The 20,033-nt window shown below is 52.5% G+C and overlaps 6 protein-coding genes and 1 pseudogene across 6 annotated transcripts; 4 read left to right on the top strand and 3 right to left on the bottom strand.

Annotated features, from left to right (window-relative positions):
* Positions 1 to 287: 287 nt before the first annotated feature.
* On the top strand, positions 288 to 1,826 carry SAPIO_CDS2740 (Cell cycle serine/threonine-protein kinase hsk1; the record flags this gene model as incomplete). The annotated part of the gene is made up of 2 exons (XM_016785684.1): positions 288 to 585; positions 655 to 1,826. The coding sequence occupies 2 exons, from the start codon at positions 288 to 290 to the stop codon at positions 1,824 to 1,826; spliced, it is 1,470 nt and encodes a 489-aa protein (XP_016644466.1).
* Positions 1,827 to 2,397: 571 nt separating this feature from the next.
* SAPIO_CDS2741 (uncharacterized protein) lies at positions 2,398 to 3,352 on the bottom strand (the record flags this gene model as incomplete). Its single annotated transcript, XM_016785685.1, has 5 exons — positions 2,398 to 2,616; positions 2,872 to 2,893; positions 3,053 to 3,104; positions 3,176 to 3,210; positions 3,321 to 3,352. 5 exons carry the CDS (start codon positions 3,350 to 3,352, stop codon positions 2,398 to 2,400), a joined length of 360 nt encoding a protein of 119 aa, XP_016644467.1.
* Positions 3,353 to 4,233: 881 nt separating this feature from the next.
* Positions 4,234 to 4,665, bottom strand: SAPIO_CDS2742 (uncharacterized protein; the record flags this gene model as incomplete). The annotated part of the gene is made up of 2 exons (XM_016785686.1): positions 4,234 to 4,282; positions 4,469 to 4,665. The coding sequence occupies 2 exons, from the start codon at positions 4,663 to 4,665 to the stop codon at positions 4,234 to 4,236; spliced, it is 246 nt and encodes an 81-aa protein (XP_016644468.1).
* Positions 4,666 to 5,199: 534 nt separating this feature from the next.
* SAPIO_CDS2743 (ATP-dependent RNA helicase chl-1) lies at positions 5,200 to 8,027 on the top strand (the record flags this gene model as incomplete). The annotated part of the gene is made up of 3 exons (XM_016785687.1): positions 5,200 to 5,838; positions 5,902 to 6,618; positions 6,675 to 8,027. The coding sequence occupies 3 exons, from the start codon at positions 5,200 to 5,202 to the stop codon at positions 8,025 to 8,027; spliced, it is 2,709 nt and encodes a 902-aa protein (XP_016644469.1).
* A 2,752-nt stretch (positions 8,028 to 10,779) lies between these two features.
* On the top strand, positions 10,780 to 15,321 carry SAPIO_CDS2744 (Sterol 3-beta-glucosyltransferase; the record flags this gene model as incomplete). The annotated part of the gene is made up of 5 exons (XM_016785688.1): positions 10,780 to 11,530; positions 11,620 to 11,717; positions 11,810 to 12,247; positions 12,331 to 15,033; positions 15,103 to 15,321. The coding sequence occupies 5 exons, from the start codon at positions 10,780 to 10,782 to the stop codon at positions 15,319 to 15,321; spliced, it is 4,209 nt and encodes a 1,402-aa protein (XP_016644470.1).
* A 1,113-nt stretch (positions 15,322 to 16,434) lies between these two features.
* SAPIO_CDS2745 (WD repeat-containing protein) lies at positions 16,435 to 18,058 on the bottom strand (the record flags this gene model as incomplete). The annotated part of the gene is made up of 2 exons (XM_016785689.1): positions 16,435 to 17,441; positions 17,527 to 18,058. 2 exons carry the CDS (start codon positions 18,056 to 18,058, stop codon positions 16,435 to 16,437), a joined length of 1,539 nt encoding a protein of 512 aa, XP_016644471.1.
* Positions 18,059 to 18,576: 518 nt separating this feature from the next.
* On the top strand, positions 18,577 to 19,881 carry SAPIO_CDS2746 (annotated as a pseudogene; the record flags this gene model as incomplete).
* Between the last annotated feature and the right edge of the window lie 152 nt (positions 19,882 to 20,033).

Here is a 20,033-nt window from a genome sequence, read left to right on the forward strand (position 1 = left end):
CGCCCAATTGATGCCAATTGATCGAGTTGACTGGTTCGGCTTCTCATTTTTTTCACTTTATACTTGTCGAGCTCACATACCCCTTGCATGCACTCGTTACGCAATGCTCTGCTGAAACCCGTTCCTTTGCCGCCTCCCTCCTTCTCACCCTTGGAAGTATCATTTCCCCACTGAGACCGCGTCTCGATATCACTCTGCCCCCAATCTCACTCCCTCCAGTCGGGAGCCTGCCAACCCTCACCCACTTATATGGCAGGTTCTCTTGAAAGACATATAGATATATAGACATGGCGTCAATGATTCGGGGTCCGGTGCCTGGCCAGGCCTTTGCAATCCACGAAGATGCCCCTACAGACGAAGCCGAGATGATTGACGAGTCGGAACAAAGGACGGAGGAAGTCAGGCCAGAGTCTGAAGGTGCTGTGAGCGGGGAGGAGGGAGAGGAAGAAGAGCCCTCTGATGAAACGGAGAGCTCCGACGATGAAGTCTCTGCACCGGACCACGTCGCCCAGGACATGGAGAAGCTTCAGAGGAGCATCCCAGGATTCAAGGAGAAGTACCGGTTAATCAAGAGAATTGGCGAGGGTTTGTCTTCCGTGGCTCATGGTCGCACTTTCGAGTGATTCTCAGAGCCGTCGCTAACACCAGCTCTAGGCACGTTCTCGACAGTTTACAAGGCGGAGGATCTCCAGTATGACAAGTATATCAACCACTGGGACTTTGATGAGAAGGAAAACGTCAAGTGGACGCCCCCACCGCTTAAAAGGAATCGAAACCGAAGTCACCCGTCCCAGTCGGAGCCACGCCGACGGCCCAAGTATGTCGCCATCAAGAAAATCTACGTCACTTCTAGTCCAGCGCGCATCTTCAATGAGCTGGAGCTCCTCCATGTCCTTCGCAACTGTCCTTCTGTCTGCCCCCTCATCACTGCTTTCAGATCCACCGACCAGGTCGTTGCCATCCTACCCTACTTTCGCCATGCAGACTTTAGGGACTACTTCCGGCAGATGACTGTGGTCGACACGGCCATTTACCTGCGCTCCCTCTTTACGGCGTTGGAGGCTGTCCATGAAGCCAAGATTCTCCATCGGGATATTAAACCTACCAACTTTCTCTACGACCCTTCGACGAAGAGGGGCGTCTTGGTCGACTTTGGTCTCGCCGAGAGGCAAGGCACTGAATCCCGGCCATGTCTCTGCCACGAAAGCCCCACCGTCCGAAAACGCCGCGCGGAGTCGAGCGTAGCTGGCCAAGCCGGCCCTCAACAAGGCTACCCCAAGACTGACACCCGGCCTTCGAGACGTGCCAATCGTGCTGGCACGAGAGGGTTCCGCGCCCCGGAGGTTCTATTCAAGTGTACCGAGCAGACGACCAAGATTGACATCTGGTCTGTTGGCGTCATACTCCTGACCATCCTCAGCAGGCGGTTTCCCTTTTTCAACAGTGCCGATGATGTTGAAGCCCTGATTGAAATCACCACGATTTTCGGTTCCAAGAAGATGAAGGCGGCCGGCCTCCTGCATGGCTGCGTCATGGAGACCACCATTCCTACGATTGGCCTGCATGGGTTCAATCTTGAAAAGATCATCTTGTGGTCCACTTGTCGGACGGACGGTGGCAAGGACGGCCAGGGACAGCCGCTTGATGATGATGAGAAGCTTGCTGTGGAGTTCTTGAACCGCTGTCTGGAACTTGATCCTAGTAAGCGAATCAGCGCAAGTGAAGCGTTGAACCATGAGTTCCTTCTTTTGCCCGAGCGTGACCTGCATGCGTCAGTTGAGATTGGGGATGACGTTGACGATGAGATGGACATTGTTCACGTATGATAGGGAGGAGTTGAAGTATCACCAAGTTTATATGGGAATTTCTATATGGGAATTGGGGTGGAGTACATATGAATATGGCAACGATTTGTATTTCTAGTGGACATTATTAGCACATACGGCAGACGGGGACTGTAGATAGGCAGCTCGAGGTACTGGACCTCTCTCCCCCTCCCCTCCTCTTGATGGTCCAGCGGAGCGGTTCATTGCATCTGGTCATAATATCATAATACCATTGAAGTCACAAACACGAAACAGCTGGCCAACAAGAAAGCATCCACCCGCCTCCCGGAGTGCTCTTCTCTTGCGCGACGTTGGTTTTGGAATGTTTTTCTTTTTTCTTTTGCTTTGTTCACGTCCAATCCCAGGTGTATTTCGCAAAACTCCTCGTTGATAATAGAGTCAATGCACATGAGCAACCGTCCGATTCCCTTTTTGTTCCCTTTTCGAGTTCGTCCGAGATTGTGCTCAAAAATATCCTCTAAGAAGATTTTTCGTTTTCCCTCAACCGAACCGAAAGGTTTCATGATTCCCGACACCCCTAAGAATGCAACAAGAGTACCAAAGTTATAATTTACGCTACCAACTCAACGACACCACCGGCCTCGGTAATCTTCTTCTCCGCGAGCTTGCTGACGTAGCGGGCACGAACGACGATGGGGATCTCGGGGAGGCGGCCCTTGCCGAGGACCTTGGAGTAGCCGAGGGGAAGGAGATCGAGGACGGGCGCGGTGTCCTTCTTCTGGCCAGCGAGGTAGGCCTCACGGGTCTCGGCGGGGACGAGGGTCCAGAGCTAGAGTCGACTGTTAGCACCCATTGCATCCTCCGAATAATCTTTTGCGCATCCTCGGGGTTTCTCTGTTTGACTCGATCTTTCTCTCGGGCGGTGTCATCTCGAGTGGAATCGGGCGGAAATTACCTTGTCGATGTTTATCGTGGGGCGCCAGAAGTGAGCCTAGAGACAGTCAGATCCTGAAAATTTCAAAGCGAGAGAGAACAGTAGGGCTACATACGAGTTGCTTGTGGTAGTACCTCATACCAACTTTACCAAAGTAACCATAGTGGTATTTCTAAGGGAAAGGGTTAGTACTTCGATCGTATCGCACTCCAAAGGCTTTCGGTGGAGGATAGACTTGCATCCATGTTGGTTCGGTGGCTGCGCAGGAACGAAATGGTCAGCAACGAAAAAAAGTTCGCCATAGTCACAATTCCTTGAGGAATATACTCACTGGTGCTGGCCACCAGCCAGACCGCGACCACCCGGGTGCTTCCTGTGCTTGCCTACACGCATTGTTGTTTAGAAGTTTCGTCCTCATCCCCATCTCGATCAATTCACGGGTTCTCGCTCGTACCAATTCGGCCCTTTCCGGCGGAAACATGTCCCCGGCTGCGCATCGACTGTCAGTTTCATTGTCTCCCTCGATATCTTCCCCAAACAGCGCCAACACAACAACTTGTCGGGGGAAGCCAAAACTGGACAACGGTTTTCAAACGTACTGTTTCCTCGTCTTCGAGAATCGGGTAGGCATGGCGACGGTATTATCGAAAAATAGTCGCTCGGTTGGGGGGTCAAGGGGTTGTTGGATGTGAAAAGTTGCGAACTTTCACTTTGGCGTGGGGATTGGTGTGCAAAAGAGGTTTTCTTTTTTGGGTGATACGCTTCGGCTGGACTTTGGCAAATCCTGGGCGTAGGGAATCGGAGCCCTAACCAGAGTGTGTGCGTGTGTATCTGGTCCGTGCGCTTTAATAGTCACGTGAGTATAGAGGACAGAGCTAACCAAGATGGTCGAATGCAGATAACATTTACCCCACCAAACTGCTCCCCTCCTCTCAATCAGTCAGTCCTGGCTCCCAGTTCAAGCCGACATGTCCTCAATCAAGCAAATACGCCGAATGCAAGACTCAGACAACTCAAAGCAAGCCATCAATTAAGAAGATAAGACTCACAGTAGATACTAAATTAGAGCACATTCCCATAAAATACCCCTCTTGAATTTTATCAATTACTCAGTACAAGTAGAAGCTTTCAATGGTAAGGGAGAGAAAAGATTGTTTTCGGATTTCTATCTTAGAAATTCATATCTAATCTACTCATCTCCTTGAAGGGCGGCGCCTCCCAGCTAGATCGATATTGTCTCCACCGGTGTTTCGAAGGAACCTGGGAGACGGTAGAATTCGAACACAAGCCCTCGAAAGAGGCGGCTTCACGCTTATTAACTGGCTTGGTTTGGCCGGTGAGAGCTCGTAATATCATTTTGGGCTGTAGGCTTTTTGGGCTCCTTGGAATTGGGAATTTGCGACGAGAAGCCTTGATTTGGAGGAGTCTTCCATTCACTTCAAATCCTCCCGACATTCGGTCCTGTCTGCGCACTCCGTGGCTCTCCTAGTCTACTAGTTGTAGAAGCCGACACTAGCTTGGGATCCTCATCTCCTCGTAGGGTTCTACTTTGATCATCAGACTGAAGATGCCTCAGATTATTTCACTCTGGCCATCCATTCCTGCCCACTTTGTTGCTCCGTCAGGAATATCAAGCACTCTCTGAGTATAGAATATGTGGCACCTCCGGCTCAACACCAGCAATTAGCCAAAATTGTACCAGCGGCATGGCTGATATACAGCTACTCAACAGGAGGGAGAAGCATACCGTGGCTTAAAGAGCTGCCTTTCCTCTTCGCTGCGGAACTTGATGAGCGTCGGGAAGATGAGCGCCATATTCCTCCCTTCATCCATGATTGGCGTGCGGCAGAACTTGCAGCTGACTTTGCAGGGCAGGTCGTGTGCCGATGTCTTGGTGGCCGATCTGTAGAAGGCGAGACCGGAGGTTCCGTTGTCAAAGGCCATGTCGGCCTTGTGGAAGATGGCTGCCCATTGGAATGGTGCGCCTGGTATCTGAGTTGAGTACCTTGACACGCTCTCATATGCCATAGTTACCTACCATGAAGGACTTGGCAGTCACGACAGTGGCAATACTTGGATGCGAGTGGCCGCTCGCGGCTTAGAGAGTATCGGATTCGCCCACAGTGGCATGTCCCATGATAGCGGGCAACAAAGTCTTCCCTTTCTAATGCTGACCGGTACGGCGGCTGAGTCTCCCAGTTCTTATGCGGCTGAATTGAATTTGACATTGGTGGTTCCTTTTAATTTCTATCAGTGGTGTTCTCATTCAGCATGTTGAGTATCTCGATGTCAGTCCATGACTTCGTGTAAGTCCATGATGGAAGCGGGCTCGAAGACACTACCATTGCTGACTCATCCCTCCACATAAATCCACGTGACACTCTCAAGTCGCGGTTCAAGATGTTCCTGAACTCAATTCTCATTAGTCGCGTCTTGAGATCTTGAACTTGAACACTGCGCTCGTCTCCACATCTTACAATGTCTCTGCCACTGAGATCCGAGACTGCCAACGAGGGTGGTTCCCAAGATGAACCGGTAAATTTCCACCACCCTTATACGCCCTACGACGTACAGCTCCAATTCATGAAAGCGGTCTACAAAGTCCTCCAAGCTGGCAATGGTCAAATCGGAATTCTCGAGAGTCCCACGGGCACCGGCAAGTCCCTCTCTCTCATCTGCTCCTCCCTCACATGGCTGCGCAACTTCAAGGCGTCGTCCCACGAAGCGGCGCTCAAGGACCTAGGCGCCAAATTCGCCGATGAGCCCGACTGGGTGGTCGAGCAGCTGCTCAAGCGAAAGAGTGAGGAACTCACCCGGCGGTGGGAGGAGAGGGAGGAACGGCTTGAAAAGATACGACAGAAGGAAAAGGCTATGGAGGCGAGACGGAGTGCCAAGCGACGGCGTGTTGGCGAAGAGGAATCACTGAGCACGCGGAAAGGACCGATTGACGAGGATGCCGAGTGGCTCCTAGATGACTGGGAGGGTGACGATTCGAAGGGAAGCGATCCCTTCTCTGGGCTCAGTGCCGAAACCAGAGAGATATTGGCACGGATGGGCGGACTTGGCGGGGTGAAGAAGCAGAGTGATACTGACGACAAGCTCGAGGACGAAGTGAAGGTAGTACCTCATCGTCTCTTTATTGTCCTTGTAGGAGAACATTGTAGTAACGAATATACCTAGATATTTTACGCATCCAGGACGCATTCTCAGCTGAGCCAGTTTATATCAGAGCTCCGTCGACCTTCTTTCCCTTCCAGCTATCCAAAAATGCAATCCTCGCCTAAGACGGCAGATGGATCCAAGGATAAAGAGCATGTCAAGCATATTCCTTTGTCATCGCGACAAAAATTATGCATAAACCCGTCTGTTGCGAGGCTTGGGTCGCTCTCGGCCATCAATGATCGCTGCGCTGAGTTGCAGCAATCCAAGACGAAGGAGAAGTGCAAGTTCTTGCCCAATGAGGAAACGCTTTCCCAAACTCATCAGTTTCGGGACACGGCCCTTGCTACGCTTCCTGATATCGAGGACCTTTATACCTTGGGAAAGTCTCTAGCGGTATGCCCGTATTACGCCTCGCGAACGGCGATCCCTGCATCCGAGATCATTACTCTCCCTTATCCGCTCCTCTTACAAAAGAGTGCTAGAGACGCACTTGGCATCAAACTCGAAGGCAATGTTGTCATCATAGACGAAGCACATAACATCATGGACGCTGTGTCGAACGTAAACTCTGCGGCGATCAAACTGAGCGAACTCAAACGTGCGCGGCAGATGCTCAGTGTATACGTGCGAAAGTTTGGCAAGAAGCTGAAAGGGGAGAATCGAGTCATGGTGGGCCGAGTTGGCCGTGTTGTCGAAGGGTTGAGCGACTGGCTGGATGGCGCCATGAAGCAAAAGGTAGGATTCTCTTGTGCCGGTTAGGTCCTTGACTCGTGTGCTAATTTTCGGCGCAGAGCGAACATGGCATTGTGGACGCAAATGCCCTTCTACGACAGAAGGCCATCGACCAAATTAACATGTACAAGCTCGTTCAATATATCCAAGAATCGAAACTAGCCTACAAGATCGAGAGCTACGTCTCCTACGTCGAAGACGAACAACAACCCGATTCTACCCACCAAACCGCGGCGAAATCATCCACCCCCGTCCTCCATACCCTCCTCTCTTTCCTCCTTGCCCTCACGAATCTTAGTTTCGAAGGCCGAATATTTTACCAAAAACTGGACTCCACCCCACGCGACATCGAGCTCTCCTACCTCCTCCTCTCCCCTACTCACGCCTTCTCCTCAATTGCCTCCTCCGCCCGCGCCGTCATCCTCGCCGGCGGCACCATGTCTCCCTTTGACGATTACACTGCTCACCTATTTCCTTATCTACCGGCCGAAAAGATCACAACGCTAAGCTGCGGCCACGTTATCCCCCGCGAGAATCTCTGCGTTTGGACCCTCGGTCGATCTCGTGCCGGTGATGCCTCACCAACGTTCGAGTTCAGCTTTCAGCGCCGAGGGGACAAGGCCATGATCAATGATCTCGGCCTCGCGCTTCTGAACATTTGCTCTGTAGTTCCAGATGGGGTAGTCGCTTTCTTCCCCAGCTACGGCTACCTAGACGAAGTTGTACAGGCGTGGCAAGCAAAACCTCCCGGCGCTCCCAACTCGGTGTGGGATCGACTGGGCACTAGGAAGGAAATATTCCGTGAATCAAAGGGCTGCTCAAGCGACGAGATTCTCGAAGCTTACTCGACCGCGATATTATCACCCGCAGCCAACGCAAAGACAAAGGGCGCTTTACTCCTCAGCGTGGTCGGTGGCAAAATGAGCGAGGGCATCAACTTCTCTGATCGCCTTGGGCGGTGTGTCCTCATCATCGGACTCCCTTATCCCAATATCAATTCCCCTGAGTGGAAGGCGAGAATAGAATATATCGAATCCACCACTGTGTCGCGTCTACTCCCCTCCTCTTCATCTTCAACTACGGATGCCCCCGAGGGTACTACCACGAGCATACCTGGTAGAAAGATGACTAAAGACCAGGCGATGGCTCAAGCTAAGAATGCTGCTCGGTCCTTCTATGAAAATGCCTGCATGCGGGCTGTGAATCAGAGTATTGGCAGAGCTATTCGTCACAGAGGTGACTACGCTGCTATCATCCTCGTGGATAGGCGGTACGCGGCGAAGAGGATACGTGGAAAGCTTCCGGGGTGGATTGCGGAGGCGATGGAGGGAGGCGATGAGGGAGAAACGCTGGGGAAAGTAATGGGCGGGTTGAGTGTTTTCTTTAGGGGAAAGAAAAGTACAGAGAATTAGATAGTTGGACAACGTTGGACAACTAGACAATTACTTTGTGTGTTGCCCCTTTGTATTGTATTGGAGAAATAGAAGTTAACGCTATAAGAGGCTCTGTTGTAGCCCGATGATGCGGCAATTACGACGACGAAGATGCAATGTCTTTTTTTTTTTTTTTTTTTTTTTTTTTTTTTTCTTCAATAATGTAAATGATATCCAGCGGAAACATCGACTGAGTAAATTTAAAGAAGCCCTCAACTCTGAAACTTTCGGGAAGGATTATGTCTTTGCAAATTGTCCTCTATCAAGGGTCTGAGTGATCAACTACATGTACTCAGTCGGATCCGGCGCCGTTGCTCTGAGCCGAATCTCGCGATGCTTAAGCGTGTTTAGCTGGCGAATGCAGGTACACCAGTACTGTGAAGGGCAGCCCGGGAGCGCCGATTCCTAGTTCCGAATGCCCGGGATCCATTCTAGAATCGATGGTATGAAAGGTGAGGGTAATCCCTGTCCTAGGGCCAAGGCGGGCGTCTCTCTATGGCGTGGGTTCAAACGGATAGTTGCGGCCTGACCGATAATATGGGAAGGCTTGGTATCTGGGATCGGATATATGCCATTTTGCTTCTTCGGAAACCACTTGATCTCCTTTCACTTAGACGCATAGACGGACAAGAGGGCTTGCAGCGTCCGATTCAATTTATGAGTGAATTTTCAAACATGCCGCGGGAGAGAGAGCCGAAAGAAGTACGCTATTGTGAAATAGAGGATGGGAAATTCCAGGAATGAATAGACATCGGCATTGCATTCTTTCTGGAAGTTGTCTCGGACGAACGCAATCGCTTTCTTTGTAAACTAGGATCATTGATAACCGACGTTGCTCTCAACTATGAGAATGGCGCCCTCCATCCCGAGGCAAGATAAAAGCCGCACTCGAATCATGGGGTGATCGAGATGTTGCCTCAACTGCGTCATCCGCCCAGGACGTCGTTACCCGCAACGCCATTTATGACATCGACAGAAGGCGTGGAAGGGAGACCCCGGCCGAAAGCGCACAGGGCATGACAAGTTCAAAGCTGGACCCGGTGACTACCTTGGAGGACGAAGTATCGCTTGAAGGAAGAAATCCCTCCAAATTTGTTGATGGCAGGTGAGCTGCATGTATCACATGCGAGGGATGAGAGACAAAATTGAAGCACCAGCGATAACGCCGATTTAGGCAAGAACAGTGTACTAGTCCCGAACAATTCTTTCCAACGAAGAACGTTGAAGTAGCAACGTACGAAGTACTGCGGAGTACAATAGTGTGCAATTAGGGACTTAGTGTGGAATATCGGTGCCACCGTTCCTTGACGACATTCGCCCCCATCGTGTACCGAGGAAACCGTGGCAGCGCGGACAAGTTCAGAGAGAGGTACAGAGTAGTCATCGTCGATGTCGATGTCGAGGTCTACTTCGCAGTTCCCTGCCTCGCTGATGCAGAATGCCAAGTTTTAGGGGCGAAGAAAAGCTCGAAGCGCTGAGGCAAGTACTTCGTAGTGTATAACGGTAATGAAGCGTTGAACAATGTCATTGTTCCTGCCTTTCTTATCGATAAAGAATGGAACTCAATACGGACAGCCAAGAAAGCCAAGAATATGTACCTATACCTGGAACGAAATTTGAAATTCGCCAATTTATGGAAACGCTTGAGTATTGTTACTTTACACATGCAGCTTAAAAGGTACTTTCTTGTCTCTACTATCCTTGCAGAGGTACCATGAATTCTCGTCGCCTTCCTTGTACCATACGATGTTCTATAACCTTCAAGTTCTTAGCAAAGGTGCACCATGTAGAGCCCTGAGAGCCACTGTCGATCTTCAACAACACAGCTAATAATCTCTGTCAACATAATGTAGACTTCCCCCACCCTGTCCCTTGCCTGTTCCTCTCCCCCAAACTCTTCCTGCATTCGCATGGAACACCAATTCAGACATCCTGACACCCCCCATAAGCCACGAGCTGACGTGCTGCTTTATCGTAGGCTCATTTTTTACTACACCTTTTTCTCACCTACACATGCACATTTACAGACATCAATAGACTGCATTTTCACGCGCTCTTTTTGGTCATTCTGGGCTCGAGCAAGGCAACCTTTTGTCTATCCGTTCGCTGCTCCACCTCCTCTTGCTTAACACTACCTTGCTCAGTCTTGCTTGATTCCCTTGTTCCATCAGCCCTACTGGTCATATCGCCTGGCTCCATAGAGCTAACTCCTACTCCATCTTCCGATCTTCCATTTCCCTCTCTATCTGACTGGTACGAAGCATCGCCGACGCCGACGTTACACCTCCCCCGCAACGATGACTTCGAGTTGTCCATCTTAATACCAATCTTTCATGCACGATACGCGGAAACCGACGCCCCATTAGCCACCGCGGCCGTGCTCTGTGAGAGGAGGCTCGGTCTCCCGGTTCCACTTGCGACGGACCAACCAGGTTCCCCACGACGAATGAACGCATCGCATCCGACTGCGGCTCGAGCTGTGCCTGCCTACGACCCCAGACCATAAGCATAAGACTCCTCCAATACCAGCTTCGAGCACAACCCTAGCCCTCGCTTCCATATTTCAATCCTCTCTCTCTCTCTTTTGCATTACTCGACATCAAACATATCCTGAGATTTCTCGTTCCCTCGAAGTTCAATCACGGTTATCGCCCGAGTACTCTTGCAACCATCCTCTTTGTTTCTTACCTGCCTGACTCGGTGCGAGGTCACACCGACTCCTCACCAAGACATGGCGCCCTTCGACGCCTCCTCCGACCTGGAGGAAGAGTCCAAGGCCAAGCATGTGCATGTACCAAAAAAGCTCCATAAACGCCGACCAAAAGAGTCAATCACCTCCGACGACCCCAACATGCCCGAGAGGCTAAGATGCCTTGATGATGCTGGCGAGGAGGACTTGACTGTCGCTAGTCAGGGCCCGACCATGTACATGGACATGAACCAGTCAATATTTGGCCTCATTGCCGCCGCCGGCTCCCGCCTCGACTTCACCGACCGGTTTCATCCCCAGTCCAGTGATGACGAAGGCGACAACGAGGGCAAAAATGACCTGCCACCACCTGGTTCTCGCACTACCATATTTAGGCGCCACGCTAAATCCCCCAAGTCCAGCGAAAAGAGTCGGCTAAAGATCACCGATCACAAGCTTTTACGTTCTTTACCAGCCTTGCCTCGACTCTCCAAGTCTAAACTTAAGAAGGATCATTCCAAGTTTCCTACGTCCCCGACCGACACGACCCCAAGTGATGCATCCGACAGTGTTTCACGTGGTTCCGACCTCGAGAGCGACAAACGATACGCTCCTGTAATGAGTCGTATGTTGGAAGCGAGAGCAGAGATGGCAGCTCGTCCCAGCTTCGACTTGGAGAGGTTGTCTGGGGAAGGTAGTCGAGATAGTGACTCCACGGATCTCGGAATCAGTCCGTTGGCTCGGAAGCTCAAAGAGATATTTGAATTCGACGAGCCAGAAGAGGTTATCGAGGGTATGCTACCACCTCCTACTCATCCATAGCCACCCCCAACTCCTCTTCTTGCAGTGCACTTTGCTAACTCGACTTGCTCCTTCGTTTAGAGTACCCTTGCTGGCTCCTACAGTGTGTCCTATTGCAAGGTTTCATGTACATTACGGCGAAGCACGTCTGCTTCTATGCATATCTTCCGAAGAAAGCCGTACGTTCCCCCCCCCCTTCTTCTTCTGCATTTATCGCGAACGCTCGACACACCTTGCTAGTGATGTTGCTCAGAAACTTACATTCTCCTAGAACGAGGTCTCCAAGTCCGGTTACCTCTCCAAGAGCGGCAAGAGGAATCCCAAGTACAACCGCTACTGGTTCCGCCTCAAGGGGGACGTCTTATCCTACTACGCCGACACCACCAACGTTTATTTCCCTAATGGCCAGATTGACTTGCGTTACGCCATCTCCGCCAACATCACAGACAAGGAAAAGGAAGGCACCCACTTCTCCGTGACCACCCATCATCGGACATACCACCTGAAGGCGGATAGTGCTCCTAGTGCCAAGGAGTGGGTCAAGGCGATTCAACGAGTCATCTTCCGGTCGCATAATGACGGAGACAGCGTCAAGATCTCCCTGCCCATTGAGAACATAATCGACATCGAAGAGATGCACATGTTGGAGTTTGCGGACACCTGCAAAATCCGGGTGTTAGATAATGACGAGACGTTTGTGCTTGACGAGGTAAGATTCAAATTTCTTTCTCTCTCCCCTTCCCCCTTTTCTTTTTCGACGAAACTGTACTCGATGCTGACGGCCTTCGAAAGTATTACTTTTCCTTCTTCAACCATGGCAAGGACGCCATTAATGTGCTCAAAATTCTGGTTGACGATGCAGCCTCGCGACAAAAGGATATGCCCAAGATCTCTGTCCTTGCCCACAGACCAAATTCACCTCTGGACCCGGCCGAGGTAGTTCAGGCGACCCTTCCTCGAGATATTGTCAAGGCGACTCTGTCACCCCACAGCCCTCCTGTCAGCCCTAGAGCGAGCGCCGATATGTCTAGGACTAGCTTTGATGGTTTTAAGCCGTTCGGTAGATCCAGCATCGATTGCGCGAGGAACAGCCAGGATATCCCTCGCAGGCACTTCAGCGGAACCCGGCGGTCTCTAAGCCGGAGTCGCGATGGGGTTGATGCGAGAGGGGGGTCGCCATGGAAGCACGGCGCCTCCTCCGAGTCCTATGTCCACTCCGTGGATGAGCCTAGCGTGTCGGCCCTCGTATTGTCTTCGAGCGATGATCCGTCGGCAAGCCAGATTCTAAAGGGGAGCGACGTGTTCCAAAGCCCCACCATAAGGAGGTCCACTTCTAGCACTCGCCTCAAGGATCGTCATGATAAATTACCCAGTGGTTTACAGCCTCAATCCCCGCCTCTCAAGTCCATTGCACCGAAACATGCAGCCAGCACCGGAAATCTGCCAAACCCGATCCCCCACGACCCCAATGGCCAGTCAACACCACCCACACCGACTCTACAGCAAATCGCTAAAATGGGATCCTACCCGCTACAACGCGCCGGAGCGTTTGCCAACTATCTGAATTCTACTAGCAGGAAGATGAGCTCGCTCCTAGCGTCTGAATCCATGGGCTATGTTGAGAAGGTATCTGGCATGTGGAAGGGTGGAAGGAAACACTACGAGCAACCGCACGCGCTGCGAACAGATGACGATGAGGACGATGATGACGATAGTGACGGAAACAAGCGTGCTACGGCCAACGAGAGGTTCAGAGCCCACTTTGCCCTGCCCGAGACGGAAAAGCTTCAGTCGACGTACTTTGGCCACCTGTTCCGCGTCCTTCCGTTGTATGGAAAGATTTATATTAGCGACCAGAATCTCTGCTTCCGGAGCCTGCTGATTGGAACACGGACAAAGCTTATTCTTCCGCTGAAGGACATTGAGAATGTCAACAAGGAGAAGGGCTTTACTTTTGGCTACTCGGGCCTGGTATTGGTGATCCGCGGGCACGAAGAGCTCTTCTTTGAGTTCAACAGAAGCGAAATTCGAGACGACTGCACGGTGACGCTCCTGCGCGCCCTGGAGAAAACACGGTTCATGAAGGATTCAGCCCAACTACCCATCGCGGAGGATCCCAGTGCCGAGGCTGCTAGAGCCGAGCGGGACGCCCTGCAGGAGGAGAGGCACGAAGTCGAGAATTCTAATGCGATCAACGCCCTCGAGGCCGCGACGGATGGCCCCCCTATTCTCTTCGGCGACATGAAGACATCGCTACTCGATTTTAAACCTGCAAACCCGCTTAATATTACCTGTTTGACGATCGGCTCAAGAGGCGATGTTCAGCCGTATATTGCACTCTGCAAGGGATTATTGGCAGAGGGTCATAAGCCGCGTATCGCGACACATGCGGAATTTCAGGGCTGGATCGAGAGTCATGGCATCGAGTTTGCCAAGGTTGAGGGTGACCCTGGCGAATTGATGAGGCTTTGCATTGAGAATGGCACGTTCACGTGGTCTTTCCTACGGGAAGCCAACTCAATGTTCCGGGGCTGGCTCGACGAGCTACTGGCATCGGCCTGGGTTGCTTGCCAGGGCAGTGACCTGCTCATCGAGAGTCCTAGCGCCATGGCTGGTATTCACATTGCCGAGGCGCTTGGTATCCCGTACTTCAGGGCCTTCACGATGCCATGGACCCGTACGCGTGCATATCCACATGCTTTCGTTATGCCCGAGAGTAAGATGGGTGGTGCGTATAACGTGACGAGCTACGTCCTGTTCGACAATGTCTTCTGGAAGACCACCGCCTATCAGATCAACCGATGGCGACGGAACATGCTCAAACTTCCCAACACCAGCCTGGAGAAGATGCAACCGAACAAGGTGCCTTTCATGTACAACTTCTCGCCTTCCGTGGTTGCACCGCCCATTGACTTTTCCGACTGGATCCGCGTCACGGGTTACTGGTTCCTCGACGAAGGACAGGATTGGACGCCGCCGCAGGATCTGGCCAACTTTATCGCCAAGGCGAGGGAGGACGGCAAGAAGATCGTATATGTTGGCTTCGGGTCCATCATCGTGAAGAACCCGGCCAAGATGACGCAAGAGGTTATCGATGCCGTTCTCGCTGCCGATGTGCGCTGTATTCTGTCCAAGGGATGGTCGGATCGCATTGTCAAGGGCGGACCACCTCCCATCGCTGATGAGCCCGAGCTCCCTCCCGAAATCTTTGTCATTAAGAGCGCCCCGCACGACTGGCTCTTTAGGCAGATAGACGCTGCTGCGCATCACGGCGGTTCGGGCACGACTGGTGCGAGTCTCCGGGCGGGTATCCCAACCATCATTCGGCCGTTCTTTGGCGACCAGTTCTTCTTTGGCAGCCGGGTGGAGGATCTGGGTGTGGGTATCTGGCTGAGGAAGTGGGGAGCGAACTCCTTTGGAAGAGCGCTCTGGGAGGCTACGCATAACGAGCGTATGATTGTCAGGGCTAGATCACTTGGACAAAGGATCCGAAAGGTAAGCATTGATGACCGCAAGAGTTGAAGAGAGAAGAAAAGAGAAAAAGAAATACTAATATCATCCTAGGAGAATGGTGTCGAGATGGCTATACAGTGCATCTACCGCGATCTCGAATATGCCAAATCGCTGATTAAGAGAAAACCCAAGGAAGGCGAGCAGCCAAAGGACCTTGACGATGATGACGAAGGGGAAGAGGAGAGCTGGACATTTGTGGGACGGGACGAGCCCGACCCCGAGGTACTTACTAGGAGATTGTCTGACCTATGGCCTGGCCCGGAGAATTAGAGAGTTTTGCGGGCTAGGTGGAACGAGGATCGGGAGAACGGGCCGAGGGGGACAAGTTGTGATGGGGAGGTGTGTAGATGGCGCTGTGCATGTTCCTGAGGGGAGCATATAATGTTGACGAGCAAGCATTATTTTCGCGTTGCTTCCGATTGGTTTGCGCTTTACTCTTCTTCTTATTCTTTTTTTTCTCTTCTCTTTCGTGTCTTTTCCTGTTCCTGTTCATAAGAGGATGGATGGTTAAGATGGCATTTCGATGTGGCGATTTGGAAGATAGACGGCGTTTGATACTTTGTTTTGCCTTGCGCTAGAGGCTGTAATGACGAGAATGTATTAGAGGGTTTGATTTCCTTGTTCTACACGGATAAAGTAATACATAGCAAGTGGTTCCTTTGATGGAAGTAACAGTCAAGTTTAGGTCCTCATTCGTGATTCTTCTTCGGTTCAGAGAGATCGTTGCTAAATCGAAGTGTGCTGCAGCTTAGAATCTTCTTGGACTGAGACAGTGGCGGACGTTGAGCAACTCCCTTGCGGACCTGGAGGGTATAGTGAGAGAAGGGCTCAGGAGCGGCCAAAATCACCGAAGGATTGAGGAAACTGCCACAGCCTCTTAAGAAACGGACAGGGCGTGTTTAGGATCTTGAAAGCAAGATACCATACAGTCGGTGACAATCTAGGGGCAGTCTTCTCTGGCCTCGGCGGAGCAAGTTGATATAATTGTCGGCATTGTAGAGGGCTGCAGATTTCGGTCAAAACAGAGAGCCATGTATATATGCTGGGACTCCGAGAGTAATGCTTGGAGCCTGCGAACACGGGTAGGTGTTGTTGTCCCGCGTCCATTGCTGCTGGCATCACATCCTGTTTTTGGTTGACAGTGTCAATGGAGACAAAACTTGAGATGAATCGGTTACGAACAGTTCCATTCTGCTCCATTACAAGTATCTCGGCTTCCTACCAAGAGGCAGTGCAACAGATATATATAAGAGCAACGGATTCCGCCCCTCTAACTCCTGGCTAAATCAATAAACGCAGATACCAAGCTGCCACCTTTCCCGTCCTTCTCTTCCGTCACTTTTCCTCAAACGCCAAACCTTACGAAATACAGAAGTTCCCCCATCACATCCAGAGACAGAGCTTTCCGCTCGCCGTGCCTCCTGCAACCCAATCCATCGTCGGATGAAATTGCGCAACTGCCGGCACGGCCGTAATGCCATCGCCCCCAAGCTGCGCCAACTGGCTCCCATCAGCAGCAAACACATCCACAAAGCGGTTCATATTGCCAATGACAAATTTTGGCACGCCGTCTTTGGGCTGCTGCTGCCACTGAGGTTTGAGGATCGTCACCCACCTGCCCGTCTGGTTATTATGCCGTACGACGTGGGCTGGTTCCATCTCCTTTTCGGTGAGGGTATGTCCGGGCTTCCATTTTCCGGCGTCGGCGAACGAGTAGATCTTAATCGTGTCATCGTATGACGACGTGGCTAGATGTCCGCCAGCACTCCAGGCCGCGTGGGAGACGGAGAGCCTCGAGGCGTGTTCGCCCACAAGGGTGGGTGTCTTCTTGTGGCCGGAGCCCGAGAATTTCCTCAGATCCCAGATCTTGACGGTGCGATCCAGGGAGGCGGTGGCGAGGAGGTGTGGGTGCAGAGGGTGCAGCGAGAACCCGCCGATTTTGTGCTCGGAGAGGACCCATTGGTCCGTCTTCTTCGCCGGTTCGCGGATGTCGGTGCGGCCCACGACGCCTTCGAGGGTCGAAAAGTAGATAACGTTGGGATCGGAGCGGGCCATGTCCAGCGCCGAGATGGGCGCGTCCTCGGACACGTCGGCTGGCGCGTAGACCTGGACCGAGACGCCCTTTGCGATGTCGAGTCTTCGGATGGAGGAGTCGTAGGAGGCCGAGTAGACGGAGTTGGCGTCGGCGGGGGAGAAGAGGAAGGAGGAGATGGTGCGCGAGTGGGTGTGGAAGGCGGACACTTGGGGTTCTTGGTCTTCGTCTTCAGGGGCGTCTTGGGAGGCATCGAAGACGCCCATTGCGCCTTCTTTGTCGCCGGCGAAGATGATGGGTTTGTCTTGGGTGGGGTGGAAGCCCATGCTGTAGACTCGTTGGGGTACCAGCTTGATATCTAGAGACGGGAGAGGTTTGCCATTAGCATTCACACTCTTGCATAAAAGCCGGGATCAAAGCCGGAAAACACCCTCGCAACTTACCATTCGGCACCCACTTCTCATAAAGCGTCAACCCACCCATCCTAACCCTCAACTTCTTCAACACCTCATCCGTCGTCTCCTTAATCTGATCCTCCGTAAACGTCCTCACCCCCGGCTGCGCACCCCTAAAAATATCCTTCAACCCCTGCACATCATTATCCCACTTCCTCCCCTCAACCCCAATATTCCCCAACACAAGATCCCCACTAACGCGCATCCGCTTCGCAGCCTGCTTCTGTGCTTCCGCCGCCGCCTCCTCTTCAAACTTGCGCTTCTGCACCTCGCTATCGGCCTCGATTCCCGCTAAGCGCGCGCTCGCTCGGGTTCGTCGGAGGGGCTGCTCGCGCTTGACGGGCGCCGAGGGGGATCGTTTTCGTCGCGGGTGTTTGGCGTGCGCGGCGGGTGGGGGAGGCGTCGGCAGGATGTTGGTTGCTACTTCGGCGAGCTCGCTTATTAGCTCGATGTTGGCTTGGCGGTTTTCGCGCCGTTTGCGCTCGAAGGCGCTGAGGGGTTTGGCGCTTGTTGCTGGCATTTTTGCCTTTCGATTTTTGTGCTGATGGGATGAAGTGAAGAAGAGCTGGAGAGAGAGAGAGGAGCGAGGTGAAAGCAAAGGTGAACAGTAAGGGAAGCAAGAGCTTGAGGAGCAAGTTACGCAAGGTGAAGCAAATTGAGAAGTAGCCAGAAACGTATTTTCGTTGTGTATGTGTGTATATAGGAGCAAGGAATAGCAAGGAATGAACTTTGTTTGTCTGGAATGGATTGTGAAGTCCAGCTCAGTTCACGATGGATTAAATCCAAGGAAGTAGAGGTACTTTGATACTTTTTAAAGTTCCAGTCGCGTACTTTAATTGAATTTCGCGTCGCGACCATCTTGACACTGTCACCACTTGTCCGCCAGCTGTGCCAACCTGCAGGTACCTTGTCGCTCAAAATCTACCATCTTGAGCTTCAGTCTCTGCCAAGATCGAAATTCAGCATTCACATCGCTAACAGCTCCAGCCTTCCCGCCCAAACTCAACAAGCCCGGCTGGGCTCAAAATGAGCCTCAAAATGTCATCCACCCTCCTCCTCCTCCGTCCCCTCCAGCGCGCAGTTCTCCCCTCCCTCTCCCCCGCCGCCCGTACCTCCCTCCTCCTCCACCGACCTCTTCACACCTCCCTCCGCCTCCGCGCCCGCCGGCATCCCGACGATGAATCCATCCCCTTCGAATTCGGTCCAGACCAAGCCGACGCCGCAGCAGCCCGGAACATGCGCGGCCCCTCCTCCACGATGACCGAGGCCGAGAAGCGCGTATTCGACGAGATCTTCGGCGACATCACGAAGCGGAGGAAACAAGTCGGCGGCGTTTCCGCCCCGGGCCTTGCGCCGAGCGGAATAGAAGTCGTGGGGAAGCCGCCGGGGCGAGAAAAGGAAATTCCCGCCGCGACGGACCAGGACCTTACGCGCGAAATGATCCTGATGATGTACCCTCCCGCGCTGCGCCGCGCTGCCGAGATCGCCCTGGGTTTACAAGAAGAGGAAGTGATCGATGATGAATTCCTTGTCGGCGAAAGGCCCTCCACCGACGCTGTCGAGGCCGAGGAGGCGTCGGAAGATTTGCGGAAGATGGAGGAGGCCAAGGTTGCCGAGCGCGCTGCGCTGATGGCGCTGCATCGGGAAGAAAAAGCGCGGGTGTTGGGTCTTATGCAGCAGTGTCGGACGGACGTCGAGCTTTGGAGTGTCCTCGAGGAGGAAGTCTTTTCCATGGTTGAACGGCTGGGGATCGGAAATGCCAAGGAGGAACCGGAGGCGGCGAGGAAAGAAACTGGGGAGGCAAAAAAGAAAAAGAAGAAGAATAAGAAGAATAAGAAGGAAGTCGAGCCTGCGGATCGGACTATTCAGTTTCGCGAGAGCTCACTTAGCATGGAGCAGTACGGACCTTTATATTCGGTCCACCTACTCACGGGCCTCCGACTCCTCGACCGCGGATTCGCCACGCCATCACCACTCGCCCTCAACGTCCTCCCGCGCGTCCTAGAGCTGGGAATGGCGTCCTACGTCCTCGGCGTATCGACGAGGTTCTACAACGAACTCATATCGATCTACTGGTACCGATACGGCGACTCGGACTCGGTCATGCGTCTGCTCCGCGAGATGGAGAGGGCGGGCATGTCGGGCGACAGCCAGACGCTGCGTATCATCAACTCCGTTGCGGACTCGATCGAGGGGCTTGCGGAGGCGGAGCAGAGGAGTCCGTTTGCGGCAGTTTTGAGCTCGATGCAGGAGTATGATTCGATTATGGTGGCGAGACTGAAGAGGAGGAGAGCTTGGGTGCTTGATTCGATGCGGGAGAAGGCTGAGGAGCTTCCTTTCTAGGAAACTTGAGAGCTTGTTTGGTGAGAAGGAGGGAGTTTAAGATAATGTTGTGGCTGAGCAGAGCCTGGCCGCGTGTATATCAACGCCACTTGGAGAAGACAAAAGCATCACTTAGATTGGGGAGAAAATGGCGGTCAACCTAGGCGAATGGG

The sequence above is a fragment of the Scedosporium apiospermum genome (assembly GCF_000732125.1).
Source record: "Scedosporium apiospermum strain IHEM 14462 chromosome Unknown SEQ_SAPIO_0087, whole genome shotgun sequence".
NCBI lineage: Eukaryota > Fungi > Ascomycota > Sordariomycetes > Microascales > Microascaceae > Scedosporium > Scedosporium apiospermum.